We start from the raw sequence: 18,455 nt of genomic DNA on the forward strand, positions 1-18,455 counted from the left end.
AGTAATATTGCAACGACTGATAGGGCGACTAGTTGTGAGCTGCCTTAGCGCCGCAGCTAGCATTTCTCATCAGAGGCACGGGGCATCGACCTGTGTCAGCTACAGTATGATGGGGCGCTCCTGTGGATATTCGGAGCGAAACGCTCTCGAGCCATAGTGACGGCTCCTGCGAATTAAGGATGAGTCAAGGGCAACATGACCCTTGTCTTAATACGGGCGTCGAGGAGGGTAAAGTGGGTAATGATGGGCATGGCAGTCTGTATGATGCCCGGGGTAAGATAGGATAAGATGGGTATTCGTAGGGAGATAGAGAGATGTGCGCATAGTGTAGAAAGGAGGAAAGTCCGAGCACGATCAAAAGCCATTTGCTCCGCCGTATAAATTGATTACCTCATCTTTGGTCGACAGCGATGGCGGTCCATATTCATGAGATCATTCATCCTGCGTAGAAGGTCTGCAATCGCCAGTTTCAGAGCTTGCAAATTGAATTTGACGAAGTTGGAAATGAATCTGCTGCTCTCAGGGTTTCTCTTACTGCCATACACTCACGTTTCCTCTCGTTTCATTCACTGAGTCCCTGATGTCCAAACTCCGTACCTCGAGGTTCCTTCCAATGCATTCAGTCGTGAACACCATTGGTCTCAATGCTCCTTATTCAAAATCATCAGGTCCCTATACAGCCGAGACATATCAGAGAAGAGACGAACATAAGGCTCGCACGGGAAACAAACACGAAGAGAGTTATGTATTGACCTTGCACACAGACCAACAGCATCACCAGTTAATGACCTCCATGCGTACACGATATTTCCCTCCTCGGCTCAACAAACTGAATGCACATATCGCTCTGTTTCGCGCGTTGCCCAGTTCCCGATTGCCTCAGATCATTCACGACATTGAGTCTCTGACCCAGTCACAGCCTACCTTCGAAGTCTTTGCTACCAAGGCGTTCCTGATGAAACGCGGTGTGGGAATCCATGTCGACGACACCGAGGGTCAGGCTGAGGCAATTTTTCAGCAATTAAAAGCAAAGTGGGAGTCTTTCTTGAGTCAGCAAGATCGGAGATTCAAGCCACATTACACTCTTCAAAATAAAGTCGATGATGAGGCAGTCGTACGCAAGACATTCAATGAAGTTAATGAGCAATTCCACGGCAGTCGGGGCCAAGTGACGGCATTGACTCTTTACAAATATCAACAAGGGTTTTGGAAAGAAGCGCAGTCATTCTCTTTCCACGAGAACCCCCAAATTGGTGCAGGGGGGACAATGTCAGGGACGAAATAACCGTCTTGTGAATAGAAGCGTTTTTCGACATTGACCGAGGAGTCCGCGGCTCGGCAGAAAACTTGACAACTATGGACCAGATTGGCCCGTTGACATCCCTGTCTCCTCCACATTCATCGTCCTAGCGCCAGTTCCACCACGACTTTTCCCCATGGTTCTCATTTCACGACATCTATTTGCGTAACGGAGCCAGGAAACAGAATCTATGCGTTCTCTTCCCCGGCCTACCCCACGATGAAGGTAGCAACATCATCTTGTCTAAGTCTGAACTCCGGGCATCTCGCTTCTCCAGAACCTTGCCCTCGGCAGCCTTCAAAAGAATTTGTGATTCGTCCTCGGTTGCTGTTGGTAGGCTGTCGCTGACCATAAAGCCTCTGCTTTTCCTGCTGACCCAGTCCATCACACTCCTCAATCATCATTGTTGTTAAGTCCAATCCCAATCAATTGATTCCAAACCATCATGGCGACCGGTCAGCAAATCCTACACATGGACGAACCAAAAACCGCCATCATGGACGAGACAATTCAAAAGCCTACAACTATCGATACTGTTCATGGTGACGAAGCGCTGAAAGTCATTGTTCAAGCTGGCGGAGATGATGTCTGGGAAGAGCATGAGGAGAAGAAGGTTGTCAGGAAGATCGACATGCGTCTCATGCCCATCTTGTGTGTCACGTATGGCATCCAGTACTATGACAAAGCGATGCTTGCGCAAGCGGTAAGTGTGTCGCGGAGGGGAGTATACATGTTCTAACGTCAATCCTCAGGCTCTATTTGGTCTGCGGGAAGATCTCGACCTGGAGAAGGGCAATCGATTCGTCTTCTCATCCTCCATCTTCTATCTTGGCTTTATCATCGGAGCTTACCCGGCGATGATGATGGCTCAAAGGTGGCCCATTGAGCGGGTGGCTGGGGGTATCACCTTCATCTGGGGAATTTGTGTCATGTCGAGTGCCGGGTGCAAGACTTTTGGCGCATTTTATGCCCAAAGGTTTTTCCTCGGGGTGATCGAAGCCGGAATCTCGCCGCTTTTTATGCTCGTCGTTGGTGGATGGTACAAGAAGAACGAACAGGCTTTGCGAATGGGCGCCTGGTATTGCTGCACAGGTTCGTCCCACCTTTGATTCATCATGTTACATTCTGGATTGACCTTAAAACATAGGCTACATTTCCATCATCTCTCCCATCATCAACTACGGCCTTGGCCACATCACTGGAGGCTCTCTGCATCCATGGCAATACATGTACCTCTTCGCCGGAGCCATCACAACACTGTGGTCTGTTGTCGTTCTCTTCTTCCTACCTCCAGACCCGATCCGAGCCAAGGGCTTCAATGATCGCGAACGCTACATCGCAGTGGCGCGACTGCGTGTCAACAATGCCGGCGTCCGAAATGTTCACTTTAAAATTAACCACGTTGTCGACGCGTTAACCGACATACGATTCGGTCTCATGTTCTGCATCACCTTCCTAATGTTCTTCGCCAATGGACCCAACTCTACTCTCTCGGCTATCATCGTCAATAGCTTCGGCTTCTCCACCCTCAACTCTCTACTGCTAGTCGCACCGGCGGGCTTTCTGTCGGGGACTGTGGAGCTGGTCGTGTGCTACCTGGCGTACCGGTTCAAGAACGTCCGCATCTACCTCTTTGTGGTTTGCGTCTGTGCGACGATCGCCTCGTGTTGTCTCCTCTGGCAACTGCCCCGGCACGACAAGGTCGGTCTCCTCATCGCCATCACCTTCCTCCCCAGCTTCGGCGGCGGCTACGCTCTCCTGATGGGTCTGCAGATTGCAAACACCGCCGGGTACACCAAGAGATCCGTGACTTCTGCGGGCATGTTTGTCGCTTGGTGTCTCGGCAACTTCACCGGACCTCTCCTCTTCAAGAAGGAGGACGCCCCCGTCTACGGTCCTGGGTTCAGGGTCGTCGTGGCCGGGTCTGCGGCCGCCGTGGGTCTTGCCGTCCTGTACAGGTTCGTTTGTACGTGGGAAAACCGTCGACGAGACCGTGCTGGAGTGTCCGAGGCGTTTGAGCATGCCTACAACGACGACATGACGGATACCAACAACAAACAATTCAGATATGTCATGTGAATGATGGCTAGGAAGGGTTGGCTCGTGGATCGAAGGGCGCCAACAAAACAAGCGGAATCAGGGTTGAGGCAAGGCCGGACGAAAGACGTTCCAAGCAAGGCTCTTTGTAACTCCGTAGGTGTTTACCATATAGGTTGTAGGTAGTACATATGCATGTCCTTTACAAACTTTTGTGTTTGTTGATGAGTCAATGACCGTGTGAGTACGGAGTACCTAGATTCCTGACATCTTACTGTCAACACGGGCAAGGCCAAATTGTCGGTCCAAGAAGAATGACTTGATGAAGCAATTTGGTTCCCTCCACAGAGTAAAGGATGTTCACGGTCTATGTAATGCACCATGATTGTATTGTCTCGAAGGTTCTGTCTTTATTTATGGATACTGATTGTGTCTGTGTTATTCTTTCCTTCCTTGGATCTAAAAGTCTACAACTTGGATTCGGTTCCCGGTACCGACATCAACATCTTCTTGAGATCGTTCTTCATCACCTTCCCGTTGGCGTTCCTGGGCAGGGCCGAAATGAACCTGACCCCACCGCGAAGCTGCTTGTAGCCCGCCAACCTCGCCCGGGTGTACTCGTGCACTTCGTCTTCCGCCATCTGGCATCGGTCCTGCAAGACGATGCACGCCGCGGGCAACTCGGATTCCTGGGTGGAGCGTTGGACACCAAAGACGGCGCAGTCGGCAATCTTTGGGTGCAGACGGAGGACACTTTCGAGTTCGGTCGGGGCGACTTGGAAGCCGCGGACTTTGATCAATTCCTATGTAGAGTCGGGAGTGTCAGCCTTGTATATTCGTTGTATTTTGTTGATGAATTCGGCACCCCCTCCGCTCATTCACATTAAAGCAGAAGGAGAAATGAGAAAAACACCCAAGACTCACCTTTTTCCTACCAACAATGTACCATTTTTTCGTGTTGGAATCACAAAAAGCAATGTCACCGGTGTGGAAATATCCGTCGCTGTCCCAGTCTCGGTGGTTCGCGTCCGGGTTACGGTGGTATCCTGGTACTATGATGGGCCCTCGTACGCATAGCTCGCCTCTTACATCGGCGCCTGTTTTGTCCTTGTCGCCACTGATATCGTTGCCAAAATCGTCCACGATCTTCGCGTCACAATTGGCTAACAGTCTCCCAACGCTGCCTGTCAAGTCTTGCTCTGGGTAATTGAACCATGTAGCAATGCAAGTGGTCTCGCTCATGCCCCAGGCCTGGTTGAACGGCGTGTCGGGCCGCAAATGCTTCTTGAAACGAGCTTGCGTGTCCTTGTCAAGTGGTGCCGACCCGGCCCAAGCGTAACGAAGAGACTTCAACGAGTACTCTTCCGACGATAGAAGGCGAGATGCCAACAGAGTGATAACCATCATGGGGACAATATTGACTTCGGTAATGTTGAACCGGCTGATGTTTCGTAACCATGGCTTCATCTCGAACCGACGCATAATGTACGAGACATGGCCGGACCTGATGACGCTGGTATGTACTCGAGGCACTTGGGAAGCGTGGAACATGGGGTTCGAGATGAGGCGACGGACCTGATATGTGTGAGGAGTGGATTTGATCATCAGACAACAAAAAAAGACTCACCTCGTACGGTCTTGGACTAGCTTCCATCACAAGGGTATGTTGCGCAACCTGTTCGCATTCGACGTCAGTAAAAAGACATTGATGAAGGTAGAGTCGGGGTTGCACACGAGGTTCCACATGGATACGTTCAATGCTTTTGGCAAGCCCGTGGTTCCACTGCTAAACAGTCGAGCAGCAATTGTCTTTTCGCTCAATGTTCGATCATCGAATCGTTCCCAGTCAGCTTCTTCCCCCGGCACTTGCAGCACTTTCCAACTTTTGATATCCAGCTTAGGAGGTATCGATTGGCCTAGAGTATCGAAGGCGAAGATATGAGACGACGGAATCGAGCATTGCGCTGCTGCCCGGGTCACTTTAGGCAGAAACTCAGGCTCAGCCAGGAAGTGTGTGATGTCTGCAGTCTTAACCGCATGGACCATTTCAGGCACGGTATAGGATGGATTCAAGCCTGCAAAGATGGCGCCTGCAGCAATAATTCCCAGAAAAGCCATGGGATAATAAACCTGTTGACGCGGTTTGGTCAGCTTCGACCCGATGACGAGACATGCACCATAGCAGCAAGCGTCCTACACCAGCATGTTTGGGGCGGATGGTGAACCGACATCGTTGAACGCGACTAAGCAGACACAGTCTCCCTTCCTTACGCCAGCTTTACGGAAGCCTGCTGCTAGCCTGCGGACAATTTGTCGAGCCAGTCGACATGATATGGATCTCGAAGGGTCACGGGCATCAATGTATAGCTGCTCGTGGTCAGTCACGCAGGTTTAAGACTCGTGAACAAAGACAGCTTACTGCTTTATCTGCCTCATATGGCACCTTCGCATCAAACATCCAAGTCAAGAGGTCGGTTGTAGGTATCGGGTAATGCTCAACTGCGAGGTAAGGCATGTTGTAAAAGCTTCCAAGCAACCAAGCTTATTCCGCTGCGCATTTCAGACGGGTAAAATGGTCCCCAATGCATAGTTAAATCCAGATATACATGCATCATAGTGGCTCATTGTTTCAGGCAATCAGCCATCCTGTTGGCCGAGGGCCGGGAGGATTGCTAGAATTTGCGACAACAGCCAAACGGCCATAGCGCGCAAAAGTAACACCCACAGAGTGAGTAAAGAGTTGAATGTCGAACACACGAGCACCGGGTCGGTGTCGAGCGAAGTACAAAATACTAACCGAGGACTCCGCGGGGAATGTTAAGGGACATCAGAAATCCTCCACAGGGGTCCTTAAGCAGGACTAACTCCATTATCCATCGCTGGCCGAGGTGGGGTTGTAAGACCATCATTCGTACATCTCCATCTTGCTCAGATCTTCCAATTTCACCACCTGAATTCGCCCATCCGAGGAACAACTCGTTAATTGAGGCTGAGTTTCCGGACATTGTGAAAGCTGTGAGACCACAGTGGAGCCTCTTCATGCACCTTGGACGACGCAGGGATTCCAGATGGATTCTTCTCAAGTCCAACCTCAACCGCGGCCTTCGCCTTTTAAGCGAACAGCCATATCTTGCCAGCATTGTCAGCATAGGAAGATGAGATGTGACCGAAGAGTCCTCGGTTCGCCATGCACCAATTGTCGTCTTGATGGAATGGAGTGTCTCCAGGGGCAGAGCAAGCCACGCAGCCGAGCGCCCAAGTCGTCCAGGAAAAAGAAAGATCCCATAGCCAACTCACAGCCAACCTCGACTGTGTCCACGGGTAATTCAGCATCTCAGGATCAGACTGCCCGCGATGGAGAACTCCCGAGTTTCATCAAAGCGCTGCCTGCTCATCTGACTGTTGAGGACATTTCATATCTGCGGCACAGGGGAATCTTTCAGATTCCTGCCACTGGATGCCGCAATGAAATCCTGCGAGCCTACTTTCACTTCGTGCATCCTCTCATGCCGTTATTGGACGTCGAAACCTTCCTAGGTCCTATGTTAGCAGGAGACTGCAGTGATAAGATCAGTTTGATGTTGCTTTATGCTGTACTTTGTTCTGGCGCAGCACACATCGAGATTGGAGTCTTGCAGGCTCTCGGGTATGAAACTAGGAAATCTGCCCGAAAGGCATTCTTCGACAGAGCTAGGGTGAGTGCGAGCTACTGACGTTGAGAAGATATGCTCACAAAGACCAGCTCCTCTATGATTTCGATTGCGAGTCCGACCGTGTCGCGTTGGTTCAAGCCTCCCTCTTGATGACCTACTGGTGGCAAACAGGGACACAGCACAAAGACCGCCGGTTTTGGATTCGCGAAGGCGTGAGTCTCGCGCTTGATTTAGGTCTCGAAAGGGATCTGGAAACATCCACGTCAATGCGACGGCGTCGAATCCTCAAGAGGCTTTGGTGGTGCTGCTTCATGCGCGATCAGTTCGTTGCGCTGATGACATGGACTCCAGCACATCTTGGTGCCAGACATCGTCATTTGCCAATGCTCGAACTGGAAGACTTCGATCTAGAGCCATATTCAGCACTGATCAGGGAGAATTTTGGGCAGTGGCCACTGGTGAGTCATGCTGAAACAAGATCACAGCTCGCAGGTTTGTGTATCGAGAAGGCGAGGCTATGTGTATGTATCAGCAGAATTCTGGAAGCTCGGTATGCGAGTCGACGTCAAGAAGCTGGAAACCAGATGATGACCATTCTGGTTCCCAAAAGAGCAGCGGCGAGCCAATACGAGGTGATTGAGCATGACCACGAGCTCCAAGGCTGGTACCACAATCTGTCAGAGAGCAAGACCTTGGACATTCGAGACGCGATCATTTCACGGCCCAAAGCCGGGATGGACGCTGTTTCTGTTCAAAAAGCCCATCTCAAGCTTTTGTTCTTGTCCGCGACCCTTGCTCTTTATCGACCGCTGGCCGTGGGTTCGGCCAATATGCGTCTGAGCGCGTCCCAGGAGTTGTCAAGTCGAAAGCTGCGAGAAACAGCCGAGGAAGTGGCGCACATCGCGAAATCTATTCGAGACTTGGAATTGGGAACTCCGCTGTCGCCAAAGGGGGTCACGTTATTCTTGCCCATACTTCTCGTCCATCTCCAGGACCTCAAACCGGAGACTGACCTCCTTCACAAGAGCAGACTGGAAAAGTACTATGACTGTATGCATATCTTGGACTCGATCGGAGGCGCTGTGTCTGAAGATGGACTTCTTACGGAGCTCGAGACGGCGTTCCAACGACTGAATATCGTTCCTGCCATCGAGCAGTCGCCCACTATCCCCAGACCACTTTCAACATCTTGCTGGCAGGCATCTGTAGGCATCGATCATTCTTCGATACCCCAGCTTTCGAGTCTCGGTATTGTGACCAGTTTCGAGATGGACTTCTTACGAGACCTCACTGGTGGAGCGACGATCATGATGAACTCATCGGAGGAAGTACCACGAGATGATCGTTCAGATCCAGCGAAGCAAGCTGGCGCTGAATGAGGATGGTGTCCCAGCTGGAGACGATGTATTATACATAATTTGGGAGCGGCACACGTCGTGAATGCGGCAAAGTGAACCCCACCAGGTATCAAGTGAATGCCTCGTTAATTGTACCCTATATATATTTAATCCAGTGACATTTCCTTCAACATTGATCGCCTTGATGGCCCAACTAGTAAGACTCACCACGTCGCAATGTGACTTTGTTACAAGTGGTTTGGAGGTGGGCTTATCCTTGGAAACCAGCTTAGTGGGATTAGACTGGGAGTCAGCTGGTTTCCATGACTATTGTACTATCTCTACAAGTATTACGGAGTAATACGTTCCTCTAATGGAGTTGAGATCTGTGAATGGTCATAGTCGGGATAAGTATTAGGAGCGCCGACTGTTGCAGACTGTCGGGGCTTCGAATCTCCAAATAACTTTTTGTTTCCTGGCAGATTTTTTTTCTCGTTTTGTTTTTGAGGCTGCTGAAGTTGGTGAAGTATGAGGACGAAATAATAGGTGAAGTGCCTTGCAGGCATGACTTGAGCTGATGACTAAGTCACTCTGCTTTGGGTGCGTTGGTTCCTGAATGATTCCCACTTTGGGAGCTGGATGACAGTGACGTGCGCCTAGCGATCCCTTAGACCCAGCCCAATGACGCCCGATCGATGCTTGAGGTGCTTGGATCGCACCGGGTGGTCGATCTCACCATTGCTTGCTTGCTTGTATCGTTCTCCAGACTCCATATAAATGCCCACATCGTCCAAAACTTGGTTCCCGGTGATGATGACATCGCGCCTTTGGTTCCTGAAATGTCAGTGATGGCTTTACTCAGGCTTCATAAGAAACGGTAGGTAGGTCGGGAGCTGAATTACAATCTCTCCCCCTCGAAGAACGCCACCAGCACTACATCCCTGCCATGAAGTCCACGCAGTATTGTCAGGTCTTGATACTGAACCTGTCGCTCACAGCAATCGCAGGCTCTCCCTCGCTCTACGATACCTACAACTTCAACCCTCTGGAACATTTGGCTGGCATTGCTCCATACTTTGAGCCGAACGATCCTCCTCGAAATCCCAGTCCTCCAGAAGGCTGCTCTGTTACAAAGGCGGCATATCTTGTCCGGCATGCTGCTATTAATGCGTAAGCGAAGACCTTCCACTTTCTCGTAGGTACTGAGTGGGAATTAGGAACGACTTCGACTATGAGACATACATCGAGCCTTTCCTTTCCAAGCTGAAAAATCATACAAACATCAACTGGGGCAATCTCCCTGCCCTGGCCTTTCTTTCGACGTGGGCACCCCCGTCGTTCGCAGAACAGGAACATGTCACCAGAGTTGGCAAGCTGGAAGCCGCGCAGCTGGGTGTAGAAGTGTCGTTTCGATACCCGAACTTCAGACCGCCTCGCAATGTTTGGGCGTCGACCGCCGAGCGCACTGTCGTCTCTGCCGAATCCTTCATCCGTGGCTACGAAACTGCCGACAACAACATCTCTTTGATCCAGGTATATGAGAGTGAAGAGGGAGGAGCAAATACCCTCACGCCCTACGATAGTTGCCCTGTCTATTCCTCGTCAGCCGGAAGCAAACAGTCCCAGCAATACCTTTCCAAGTGGACCAAGCCATACCTATCTCGCCTAAACCAGGTCTTTTCGAGCTTCAATTTTACCGCCAACGACATAGTAGGTATGATGGAGCTGTGTGGCTATGAGACCGTCATTCGGGGATCATCTCCATTTTGTTCGCTTGATCTTTTCCCGCCAGACGCTTGGCTCAGCTTCGAATATACTAACGATATCATGTAGTAAGTCACTCCTGGCTCCCAGATCTTATCCGCACTCCGGAAGACCTCTTCTGATAAACTGCAGCTTTTACAATACTGGTTATGGACAGCCCACGAGTGGTTACATTGGCTTTCCCTGGGTGAATGCAACCATGAACCTCCTCAGTTCCAACGGCTCGTCCAGCTCCCAGGATCTCTATGTCAGCTTCACTCACCGGGAGTTCCCTCCAACGGTTCTCGTCGCAATGGGTCTTTTCAACAATACCGAGTTTGTTGGAGGAAATCCGAACAGCAGTATGCCACTTGACCGCATCAATTACAATCGAGCTTGGGTGTCATCTTACATTCTGCCATTCTTGACCAATGTTGCTATCGAGCGGATGAACTGCTCGGCTAGAGCGAGTACGTATGGTGACGGAGGCAGTTCGCCGTATTATCGTGTCCTTGTGAACGACTCTCCACAGACATTGCCCGGGTGTAATGATGGTCCTCACGAAAGCTGCAGCTCAGACGGGTTGTCAAACTGGCTGGCTGACCGGGAGGCAATGTTTCAGGGCTATTCGGCGGCGTGCAATACCAGCTCTGATTACAAGAACTCGACGGATACGGTGACGTTCTATCAGAATAGCGGGAATGGAACTTCCGTTGGTTGATGCATGAAGTGTGTTACCGTTCAGATGTATGCGCTTGCTGAACAAGTAAGAAGAATACTCAAACAGCTCAAGAAGAAGTAGCGGAACTAGTTGAAATCCTTTTTGTCTCCCGGCTAAACTTGCTCACACTTTTTTCGTAGGATTAATACAAATCCGCCTTCTGTAAGCGCTCAACCTTGTGTTAGCAGGGTTGAACGTGGGCATACTCCGTATCAAACCATAGTTGTCTGTACTCGTAAGCACGACAGGCCTGACACACGTAGAAGGGGCCAGGGGCGGTCCAAGCCTAAGATTGTGGCTCGAGTCTGTGAACAGCGTGATATCTCCAAGCCCCAGAGTCTTGAGTCCAGTGGTCAGTATCAGCCATACCATGTCTTGATCTTTGACCCGTGTCCCCGTGTCTGTAACAGTTAGATCAATACTAATGGAATTGCAGCGATTGTGAACTGGTCTTTGTAGACTGAGATTTTCGCTTTGGGCTTAGAGGAGGGATAGAGGCGCAGTCTCGAAACAGCCTGAGGCTAGCGGAAGACCTCAGATGCCTATTGGCGAGATTCGTCAAGGGCGCTTTGTCCCTGTGAAACACGTAATGCTCGGCCACCCATTTAGGTGTGAGTCCGAGTATCCGTCTCCCTGCGCCATCACATTTACTGGGTATCAGCCAGTACCCGGTAGCTAAGGCGCATTCATTAGGCCCCAACCCGCCATCATTCGAGCCGGGAAGCCGGTCGTCACTCCATTGAGCGTTGCCTGCACATCATCATAAAGAACGTCTCATCTCACCTTCTCTTTCCTCCAAACCCTCATTTCTTTGTACCTATCCATTCACTTCAAACCTGGCAATCAGTCTACACCATACCAATGACTCTCACATCGCATTTTGTCCGTCGCGGCATGGAGGCTGCCCATGGGGGTATGCATGGGATGATGGCCGCCGCAGACGACAGCCAGCATGGTGATGGAAAGCCACCTCAAGTCCCTCCAGTCTCCGGCCTCGTCTTCTTTCTCAGTGGTTTTGCCGTCGTCCTCTTCATGTTTACGGTAAGAAGCGATAGACTATTTCCTGACAACTTTGTACTAATTCTTACCTAGATCATCTACACCTATGGTCACATTCTCCCAACCCTGTGCATGATCGAATCGCCCGAGACCGAAGCCTACGTCCCGGTCGATACTATGGAGCCAACCAATCCTCCCGCATACTCTGAGTCCGCTGCTCCAAAGCCCACGGATGAAGAAGACGGGGACATGCTCTTGGTCCGCAACAAACCGGTGACGGCGTCCATCCGGGCAACGATACTTCACCTTCGAGCACGAGCTGGTTACTGGTCACGACTCCGTGGTCTGTCAATGTTCCTCGCCTGGAACATTCTCAGCGGCATCATTCTTTCCATCTTTGTTACTATCATTGGAACTGCATTCGGCGGTCGACTCAGGATTGCTTTCGGCAGTCGACTCGGAATTGCTTTCGCCACCATTGCTGTCGAGACGATACTGTCAACTTTCCACATGGGCTGGATACATATCGTCATTTCGGAGCCCAACCCAAAACGATGGTACCAACGAATCCCATCATTCAAGACCTGGCCAAAGATTGCGCCTGCTGTTGCTCTGTGGGCCACTGCCAATCAAGTGGTCGCCATCTTGCCTATGCTGGTCTGCGGCAGTTTCGGCTCTCTCAAGCACATGGACAACCCCGACTATACACCCGACAAGAAAGATCTCTACGCGGTGGGCGCACAGGGCATCATGGGCATGTTCCTTAGCGTCCTTCTGTTCATTCTCCTACAGATCCCTGCCAGCGTGACCATGGTCAGAGTAGCTGCGTCAATGCTGCCAGAGGAAGACGAAACAATTGTCCCATTCGACAGAACCTTTGGTGGCAAGACGACGCCCACGATCCTTGGCGGTCAAGGCAAGATTGGTCTTGTCGAGGCATGGAGAAGCTTTGCCTGGGCCAGCCGGATTCGTTTGGTCAAACTCATGATCAAGGTGGCGTTGATCGTGATGGCCTGCTGGTTTTTCTTCACAATGGTCCTTGTTGCCGAAGCGCACCTCTTGTTTGGTGACAAACTCGGAGAGATGATGAAGGCGATGCATGGAGCCGTTCGACACCATTAAGTACAGTGTGTTGTAGCATTCACGAGTGCACCATTCGGGTACGCACCGCTGACTCTGGACAATCTCTGATCATTGTACATTATGCTCGATACGAGTAGATAGTTGCAGATGGCGTTAGGTGGAGGCTGGACAATGGGCAATCATCTTCAAAAGCGTATTTTTGATATATACACACATGCAGTGACTGACCTTACATGACCTTTGTCTGCCAAATCTACAGTATTGTGCGTGACCGAACTGTTGCCGGCTTGGTGGAAGAAAACAATTGCCCTCCGGTGGACTCGTTCCGAACAAGGTCCGTTGGTGCGAAAACTGGCCGGAGTCTCCAGATACTCCATGTGCTGCGTCCGAGCCTCGGTTGTTACTTTCTCATGCTACAAGGGGGAAAGTTACCGCCTTCTGGAGGATCTTGGGGCCAGCCAGCAGATGCATGTTGCCGTCACTCGTGTGTCTCCAAGTCAAATAAAATAGAAAATCTTTCTGCAGCATCTCTTTCTCTCGTGGTAGACAAAAGACTTGAGACAATATTGTCTGTTCTTCAAAGGTCTGCTCGAACCATGATATCAATTGGTCCCTAAACGAATCCTCCCTCTGTCTCCTCCCAACCACCACGCGCGTCTAGCATCTGCCCCTCCTCTTGGGAGCTTCTCGGCGGCGCTCTGTTGATCACTTTTTTTTATCTTGTCCATCCGTCCGCTGGTCGCGCTGCGCTCCCGGAGTCGCACACAAAATCTTGGAAATACCCACGGTGGTTACCGCACACCACTATTCTTGAGCTCGAGCCCTTTTTCATTGACCTCCAAAATCCCATTTACCTGTTTACTACCATGGCCCCTGCGACGATACCCACGTCGGTGGACGAGCTCCCGACGAAAGAAGAGCTGAAGGAGGAGGTCAAGGAGAAAGCAAAGGGTGCCGTGTCGGGCCTGAGGTCTCTCGCCGCTGGTGGTGTCGGAGGCATCTGCGCCGTGATCGTGGGCCACCCCTTTGACCTGGTCAAGGTGCGACTTCAGACGGCAGAGAAGGGAGTCTACAGCGGAGCGATGGACGTGGTCAGGAAGACGGTCGCCCGGGAAGGTCTCGCGCGGGGTCTCTACGCCGGTGTATCTGCGCCCTTGGTCGGCGTCACGCCCATGTTCGCCGTCAGCTTTTGGGGCTACGACATGGGCAAGAGGTTGGTCGACACCTTCAGCACGGTCCCCGTCGTCAACAACACCCGGCAATACAGCATCGGCCAGGTGTCGGCGGCCGGCTTCTTCTCCGCCATCCCCATGACCTTGATCACCGCCCCCTTTGAGCGGGTGAAGGTGCTCTTGCAGATCCAGGGCCAGAAACAACTCGCTCCCGGCGAGAAACCAAAGTACAGCGGCGGCGTCGATGTCGTGAGACAACTGTACAAGGAAGGTGGCATCCGCTCCGTGTTTCGAGGAAGCGCCATGACCCTGGCCCGTGACGGACCTGGCTCGGCGGCCTACTTTGCGGTGTACGAGTACGTCAAGCGCAGTCTCAGCCCGAAGGACGAGAACGGAAACGCCACGGGCGAGCTCAGTCTACCCGCCGTCATGACCGCGGGTGGTGCGGCGGGCGTGGCCATGTGGATTCCAGTCTTCCCCGTCGACACCATCAAGTCCAGGATACAGACCGCGGAAGGGCGGCCGACGATAAGTGGTGTCATTTCGGGAGTGTACAGGAGCGGAGGTGTCAAGGCTTTCTTCCCAGGGTTCGGACCTGCTTTGGCCAGAGCGGTGCCGGCCAACGCGGCGACCTTTGTGGGAGTGGAATTGGCTCACAAGGCCATGAACCAGATGTTTGGTTGATCGGGTGTGGGTGTACCCGACCTTGACATGAGGTCTATATTTTCTTTATCAAAAGGCAAAGCGAAAATTTTCTCGAAACAAAGATGGAGAACTTTTCTTACACAGTACTCCGGGTTGTCAAAAGGTAGCTAGCTAGTTCAGCTATTTTTGCATTTGCAGGGCGCTCGGTCATGAAACTATGTAGTGTGCAGTATACGGAGTATATACATGTAGATTGCAAGCAGGTTATAGAATGTTGACCCGGGTGTAGTCTACAACTCAGACAACTGAAAAAACGAGATAAACTGGTGATTGTGTATTCGTCTGTTCTGGTAGAACGAGGATTTGAATGGTCAACATCCGACCGAGCGCAGCTGCGGAGTTGACGGACCCTGGCATTAAACCACCACCTTTGAACCCCGGAGTACCAACTACCACGACTTCTTTACTCGTAGACTTTACTTTTGGACCACGGTATCGAAAGCCTTACGCGACGGCACAACGCAGGCACCGTTGGCATTGATCTTTGTGTTTTTCCAAAAGTCTTGTCATCATCATGGTCCTATCTTTCATCCTGGTCCAAAACCGTCAAGGCAAGACTCGACTCGCCAAATGGTACGCGCCGTACACGGATGAAGAAAAGGTCAAGTTAAAGGGAGAGGTACGCAGTCACAACTCCAGTCACTCAATCACTCTCTTTCTTCCCTGCGTCCTTCGCTCCCTCGTCTATTCATCCGTGCGTACCTACCATAGAGCTGACGAGATCCCTCCTTGTTTGAATCATCGACAGGTCCACCGTCTGATTGCCCCCCGAGACCAAAAGTACCAGTCCAACTTTGTCGAATTCCGCAGCGCACCCAGCAGCAGTTCTTCTTCCTCGGGTGGCCACCAACCCTTGGTCCGGCAGAACCTGTCGTCCACGAAGATCGTCTACCGACGGTACGCCGGGTTGTTCTTCTGCGTGTGCGTCGACGCCAACGACAACGAACTGGCCTACCTCGAGGCCATTCATTTCTTCGTGGAGGTCCTGGACCAGTTCTTTGGGAACGTCTGCGAGTTGGACCTGGTCTTCAACTTTTACAAGGTCTACGCCATCCTGGACGAGGTCTTTTTGGCCGGGGAGATTGAAGAGACGAGCAAACAGGTCGTGTTGACCAGACTGGAACACTTGGACAAGTTGGAGTGAGACTTCTCTTTTTTCTCTACGAGATGAAATCCCGGATCACAACAAAATATGATATGATATGATCAGGGGGTCGCCAGGATCGACAGTACGAGACCGGTACAGTACAACAGGAATAAAGGCACTCTTACTCTGTTGGGACCCCGGACAACTATTTCTTACGCCTCTCACGACACCAAAACATTTCTGCCTCTCGGACCACGGTTTTCCTGACATGAGCTGTCTGAAACCAGTCCGATCTTGGGATGCGACGGGAAAGCGATTCATCAGCATCAGAACAAGACTGGAAAAGAGGGGCCCCACGGCTGTTCTGTTAGACTGACAAAAGGAGAATGTTATGCCGACGGACGCAGTACAAGGTGTTATGACAAGCCGCTCGAGCTGTACTCCCGTACACACCATCACTACCAGGGCCCTTTTGCAGACGAAATCCGCCAGACCACGTACACTACGGTATCTGATGAGCTGGTTCAGGAGAGGTCCCACCTCACCGCCATGGAGGAATGATCGGAGGATATCCGTACCGTGGTGCTCCATCAGCGGATGGACATGGCAGGAATCCAACACCACCATCGTCCAAGCCTTTATCGTCTTCGGTGCCCAAAGCCCGAGACATATGGACGCAACGCGATTCACAGACAGAACCATGAAGAAGCACATGCTGTATGCTACTCCCTCCGGGCACCTACAACATAAAGGCTACACAAGGGAAAAATACAGAGTAACCTGAATACATTCATCGAGCATGATCCCCCGCCTTGTAGATCTTAGAGATGTTGAGATGTTTCTTAGTGTTCGTAATTTCCTCATCATAACAGATATTCATATTCGTTAAAAAAACCACTTCGATCAAAGTCCATTGTGAAATCCCCCAATCACCGTTTCAACGCCTGGAACCTCTTTGCCAGATCATCAACCGTAGGGACTTTACCAGGGACAGGTCCAGTAGGAATAGACCCTCCCCCACTCGTCGTGGAAGTCGTCTTGCCTTTGTTCGTCGTCGTCGCCGGTCTACCTCTGCTGGTGATATTGTTGTTTTTGTTACTATTACCGTTATCCTTTCCTATCTCCCCACCGCCGGGTAACCTGACTTTCGGGCTCGGATTGTCCGACCTGGGTGCCGGAGGGGCCACGGAGACGGGACTTTTGGCGCCTCCTGGAGCCAGACTCGAAGGTGGAGTGGCGTTTTGCAAGGAACCGATGTCGATCTTGTTTGGTGGTTTCTGGGGCGTCGAAGGCGGGGGTTGTCGTTGTTGTTGGGCACCGAACCCGTCGGCCAGGATCGGGGTTTCCTTCATTCCTCCTCCCACTCCACCGTCATCGTCGCCGTCGTCGTCGGCCTGTTCTTCTCGATCAACCTCCCTGCCCAGTTCGTCCAGGTCTTCGGTCTCGCGGCGAGGAGGCCAATCCACGCCGTAGGCCCGGGCTATCTCCTCCAGGTAGGCCTGGACAAGCTTTTGGCTGGGCGGGTCGACTTTCAGCTTCTCACTGACCCGGGCCGGCACGACGCCGTCGGTGTTGTCGTTGGCCCTGACCGCGAATTCCTTGCCGAACCTCTCGACGAGCATGTTCCGCACGATGCCCAGTTCGCGCACGTCCCGGGCCAGTCGGGGTGCGGCGTAGATGATGCTCGCCGCGGCTTCCTCCAGGCCCGTGTTGTTGTTGTTGTTGTTGTTGTTGTTGCTGCTGCCCTCGTCCCCGGCGAGGCCTTCTTTTATATTCTTGTCCCGAACATCCAGCAGTCCCGCGCGCGCCAGGAGCAACTCGGCGTACAGTTCCAAAATCTCCATCAGTTCCACGGTGATGTCGGTGTGGATGATGTTTTCGACCCGGATCCGCGCGGAGGCTTCGCGCGACTGGGACAGCAAGTCGGCCATCTCTCGACGAGCCGCGATCGACAACGCCGTGTCCTTCTTTTGGGCATTCCGGAGTCTCGGGATCAACAGTCGGAGGGTGGATTTCAGTTTTACCTTGTTGAGACTCTGTCAGATGATGACGTGGGTGTGGTAGAGAGGGGGACAAATAAACGTACTGTCTGAGGTGATGCCGCTGGCATCTTTGAGGTTGTATTTTTTCTTTGCCGTTTGCGTATGTACTACTCGTAGATGTTGTAAACGGACGGGGGTTGATGTCGAGATGAAGGGAGGAGGAAGGGAGGAAGCGTGCGGAAGAGGCCAGAGGTGGGAGGGAGACACAATCAGCGATTCTATTTCCCGAGGGCGAGAGTTGTGAGGATTGCCGGGGGGGAGGGTACAGATGGTGCGTCCGAAAGAATGATTGGTTTGAAGGGGTTCTTGGTTCGTGTTCCAAGCAAAAGGCAGGACTCTATGTTGAGTAGTATGTCGTTCTATGTCGAAGGCTGAGATGTTTCTGCGGGCACAGAATAACGCAGCTTGTGAGTCGAGGAGGACGAAGTGGAGGGGTTGGAAAAGGTGATGATCGCCCGCCAAACCCCGGACACGGACATAATTTCCTCCGCCACATACAGCATGAGGCTTCAAGAATACCTACACTCACTACGACTATAGATGGTAACAGGACTGAATTTTACCTTGATGAAGTCT

General features: G+C 51.8%; 9 protein-coding genes across 10 annotated transcripts; 7 read left to right on the forward strand and 2 right to left on the reverse strand.

Moving 5' to 3' along the window:
- Positions 1 to 540: 540 nt before the first annotated feature.
- Positions 541 to 1,320, forward strand: PV06_01428 (uncharacterized protein). Its single transcript, XM_016402030.1, has one exon. It carries the CDS (start codon positions 581 to 583, stop codon positions 1,283 to 1,285), a length of 705 nt encoding a protein of 234 aa, XP_016269083.1. The 5' UTR covers positions 541 to 580; the 3' UTR covers positions 1,286 to 1,320.
- PV06_01429 lies at positions 1,320 to 3,379 on the forward strand (the record flags this gene model as incomplete). Of its 2 annotated transcripts, XM_016402031.1 has the most annotated exons (3): positions 1,320 to 2,003; positions 2,053 to 2,392; positions 2,448 to 3,379. In XM_016402031.1, the coding sequence occupies exons 1-3, from the start codon at positions 1,746 to 1,748 to the stop codon at positions 3,377 to 3,379; spliced, it is 1,530 nt and encodes a 509-aa protein (XP_016269084.1). In that variant the 5' UTR covers positions 1,320 to 1,745. The 2 variants fall into 2 exon arrangements, with proteins under 2 accessions (XP_016269084.1, XP_016269085.1); XM_016402032.1 differs by lacking the exon at positions 1,320 to 2,003 and having other exon boundaries at positions 2,016 to 2,392.
- Positions 3,380 to 3,804: 425 nt separating this feature from the next.
- On the reverse strand, positions 3,805 to 5,852 carry PV06_01430 (uncharacterized protein; the record flags this gene model as incomplete). The annotated part of the gene is made up of 6 exons (XM_016402033.1): positions 3,805 to 4,140; positions 4,262 to 4,912; positions 4,965 to 5,012; positions 5,072 to 5,467; positions 5,567 to 5,704; positions 5,757 to 5,852. The coding sequence occupies 6 exons, from the start codon at positions 5,850 to 5,852 to the stop codon at positions 3,805 to 3,807; spliced, it is 1,665 nt and encodes a 554-aa protein (XP_016269086.1).
- Positions 5,853 to 6,549: 697 nt separating this feature from the next.
- On the forward strand, positions 6,550 to 8,369 carry PV06_01431 (uncharacterized protein; the record flags this gene model as incomplete). The annotated part of the gene is made up of 2 exons (XM_016402034.1): positions 6,550 to 7,032; positions 7,080 to 8,369. The coding sequence occupies 2 exons, from the start codon at positions 6,550 to 6,552 to the stop codon at positions 8,367 to 8,369; spliced, it is 1,773 nt and encodes a 590-aa protein (XP_016269087.1).
- Positions 8,370 to 9,098: 729 nt separating this feature from the next.
- PV06_01432 (uncharacterized protein) lies at positions 9,099 to 10,875 on the forward strand. The gene is made up of 3 exons (XM_016402035.1): positions 9,099 to 9,497; positions 9,545 to 10,159; positions 10,224 to 10,875. The coding sequence occupies exons 1-3, from the start codon at positions 9,274 to 9,276 to the stop codon at positions 10,789 to 10,791; spliced, it is 1,407 nt and encodes a 468-aa protein (XP_016269088.1). The 5' UTR covers positions 9,099 to 9,273; the 3' UTR covers positions 10,792 to 10,875.
- Positions 10,876 to 11,652: 777 nt separating this feature from the next.
- On the forward strand, positions 11,653 to 12,912 carry PV06_01433 (uncharacterized protein; the record flags this gene model as incomplete). Its single annotated transcript, XM_016402036.1, has 2 exons — positions 11,653 to 11,832; positions 11,884 to 12,912. 2 exons carry the CDS (start codon positions 11,653 to 11,655, stop codon positions 12,910 to 12,912), a joined length of 1,209 nt encoding a protein of 402 aa, XP_016269089.1.
- An 827-nt stretch (positions 12,913 to 13,739) lies between these two features.
- On the forward strand, positions 13,740 to 14,729 carry PV06_01434 (uncharacterized protein; the record flags this gene model as incomplete). The annotated part of the gene is made up of 1 exon (XM_016402037.1): positions 13,740 to 14,729. One exon carries the CDS (start codon positions 13,740 to 13,742, stop codon positions 14,727 to 14,729), a length of 990 nt encoding a protein of 329 aa, XP_016269090.1.
- Positions 14,730 to 15,164: 435 nt separating this feature from the next.
- PV06_01435 (uncharacterized protein) lies at positions 15,165 to 16,699 on the forward strand. Its single transcript, XM_016402038.1, has 2 exons — positions 15,165 to 15,369; positions 15,499 to 16,699. The coding sequence occupies exons 1-2, from the start codon at positions 15,265 to 15,267 to the stop codon at positions 15,892 to 15,894; spliced, it is 501 nt and encodes a 166-aa protein (XP_016269091.1). The 5' UTR covers positions 15,165 to 15,264; the 3' UTR covers positions 15,895 to 16,699.
- PV06_01436 (uncharacterized protein) lies at positions 16,547 to 18,293 on the reverse strand. The gene is made up of 2 exons (XM_016402039.1): positions 17,924 to 18,293; positions 16,547 to 17,861 (listed from the first exon to the last, which is right to left on the reverse strand). The coding sequence occupies exons 1-2, from the start codon at positions 17,945 to 17,947 to the stop codon at positions 16,767 to 16,769; spliced, it is 1,119 nt and encodes a 372-aa protein (XP_016269092.1). The 5' UTR covers positions 17,948 to 18,293; the 3' UTR covers positions 16,547 to 16,766.
- Positions 18,294 to 18,455: the final 162 nt, after the last annotated feature.

The sequence above is a fragment of the Exophiala oligosperma genome, assembly GCF_000835515.1.
Source record: "Exophiala oligosperma strain CBS 72588 unplaced genomic scaffold supercont1.1, whole genome shotgun sequence".
Taxonomy (NCBI): domain Eukaryota; kingdom Fungi; phylum Ascomycota; class Eurotiomycetes; order Chaetothyriales; family Herpotrichiellaceae; genus Exophiala; species Exophiala oligosperma.

What these genes read in the sequence shown, in the direction of transcription:
- PV06_01432 (XM_016402035.1), top strand. Translation starts at nt 9,274, where the DNA reads ATGAAGTCCACGCAGTATTGTCAGGTCTTGATACTGAACCTGTCGCTC. An exon ending in CGGCATGCTGCTATTAATGC is followed by an intron (nt 9,498 to 9,544) that starts GTAAGCGAAGAC and finishes AGTGGGAATTAG; the next exon opens with GAACGACTTCGACTATGAGA. An exon ending in TATACTAACGATATCATGTA is followed by an intron (nt 10,160 to 10,223) that starts GTAAGTCACTCC and finishes GATAAACTGCAG; the next exon opens with CTTTTACAATACTGGTTATG.
- PV06_01428 (XM_016402030.1), top strand. Translation starts at nt 581, where the DNA reads ATGTCCAAACTCCGTACCTCGAGGTTCCTTCCAATGCATTCAGTCGTG.
- PV06_01435 (XM_016402038.1), top strand. Translation starts at nt 15,265, where the DNA reads ATGGTCCTATCTTTCATCCTGGTCCAAAACCGTCAAGGCAAGACTCGA. An exon ending in AGGTCAAGTTAAAGGGAGAG is followed by an intron (nt 15,370 to 15,498) that starts GTACGCAGTCAC and finishes AATCATCGACAG; the next exon opens with GTCCACCGTCTGATTGCCCC.
- PV06_01436 (XM_016402039.1), bottom strand. Translation starts at nt 17,947, where the DNA reads ATGCCAGCGGCATCACCTCAGACA. An exon ending in CAGCGGCATCACCTCAGACA is followed by an intron (nt 17,862 to 17,923) that starts GTACGTTTATTT and finishes AGTCTCAACAAG; the next exon opens with GTAAAACTGAAATCCACCCT.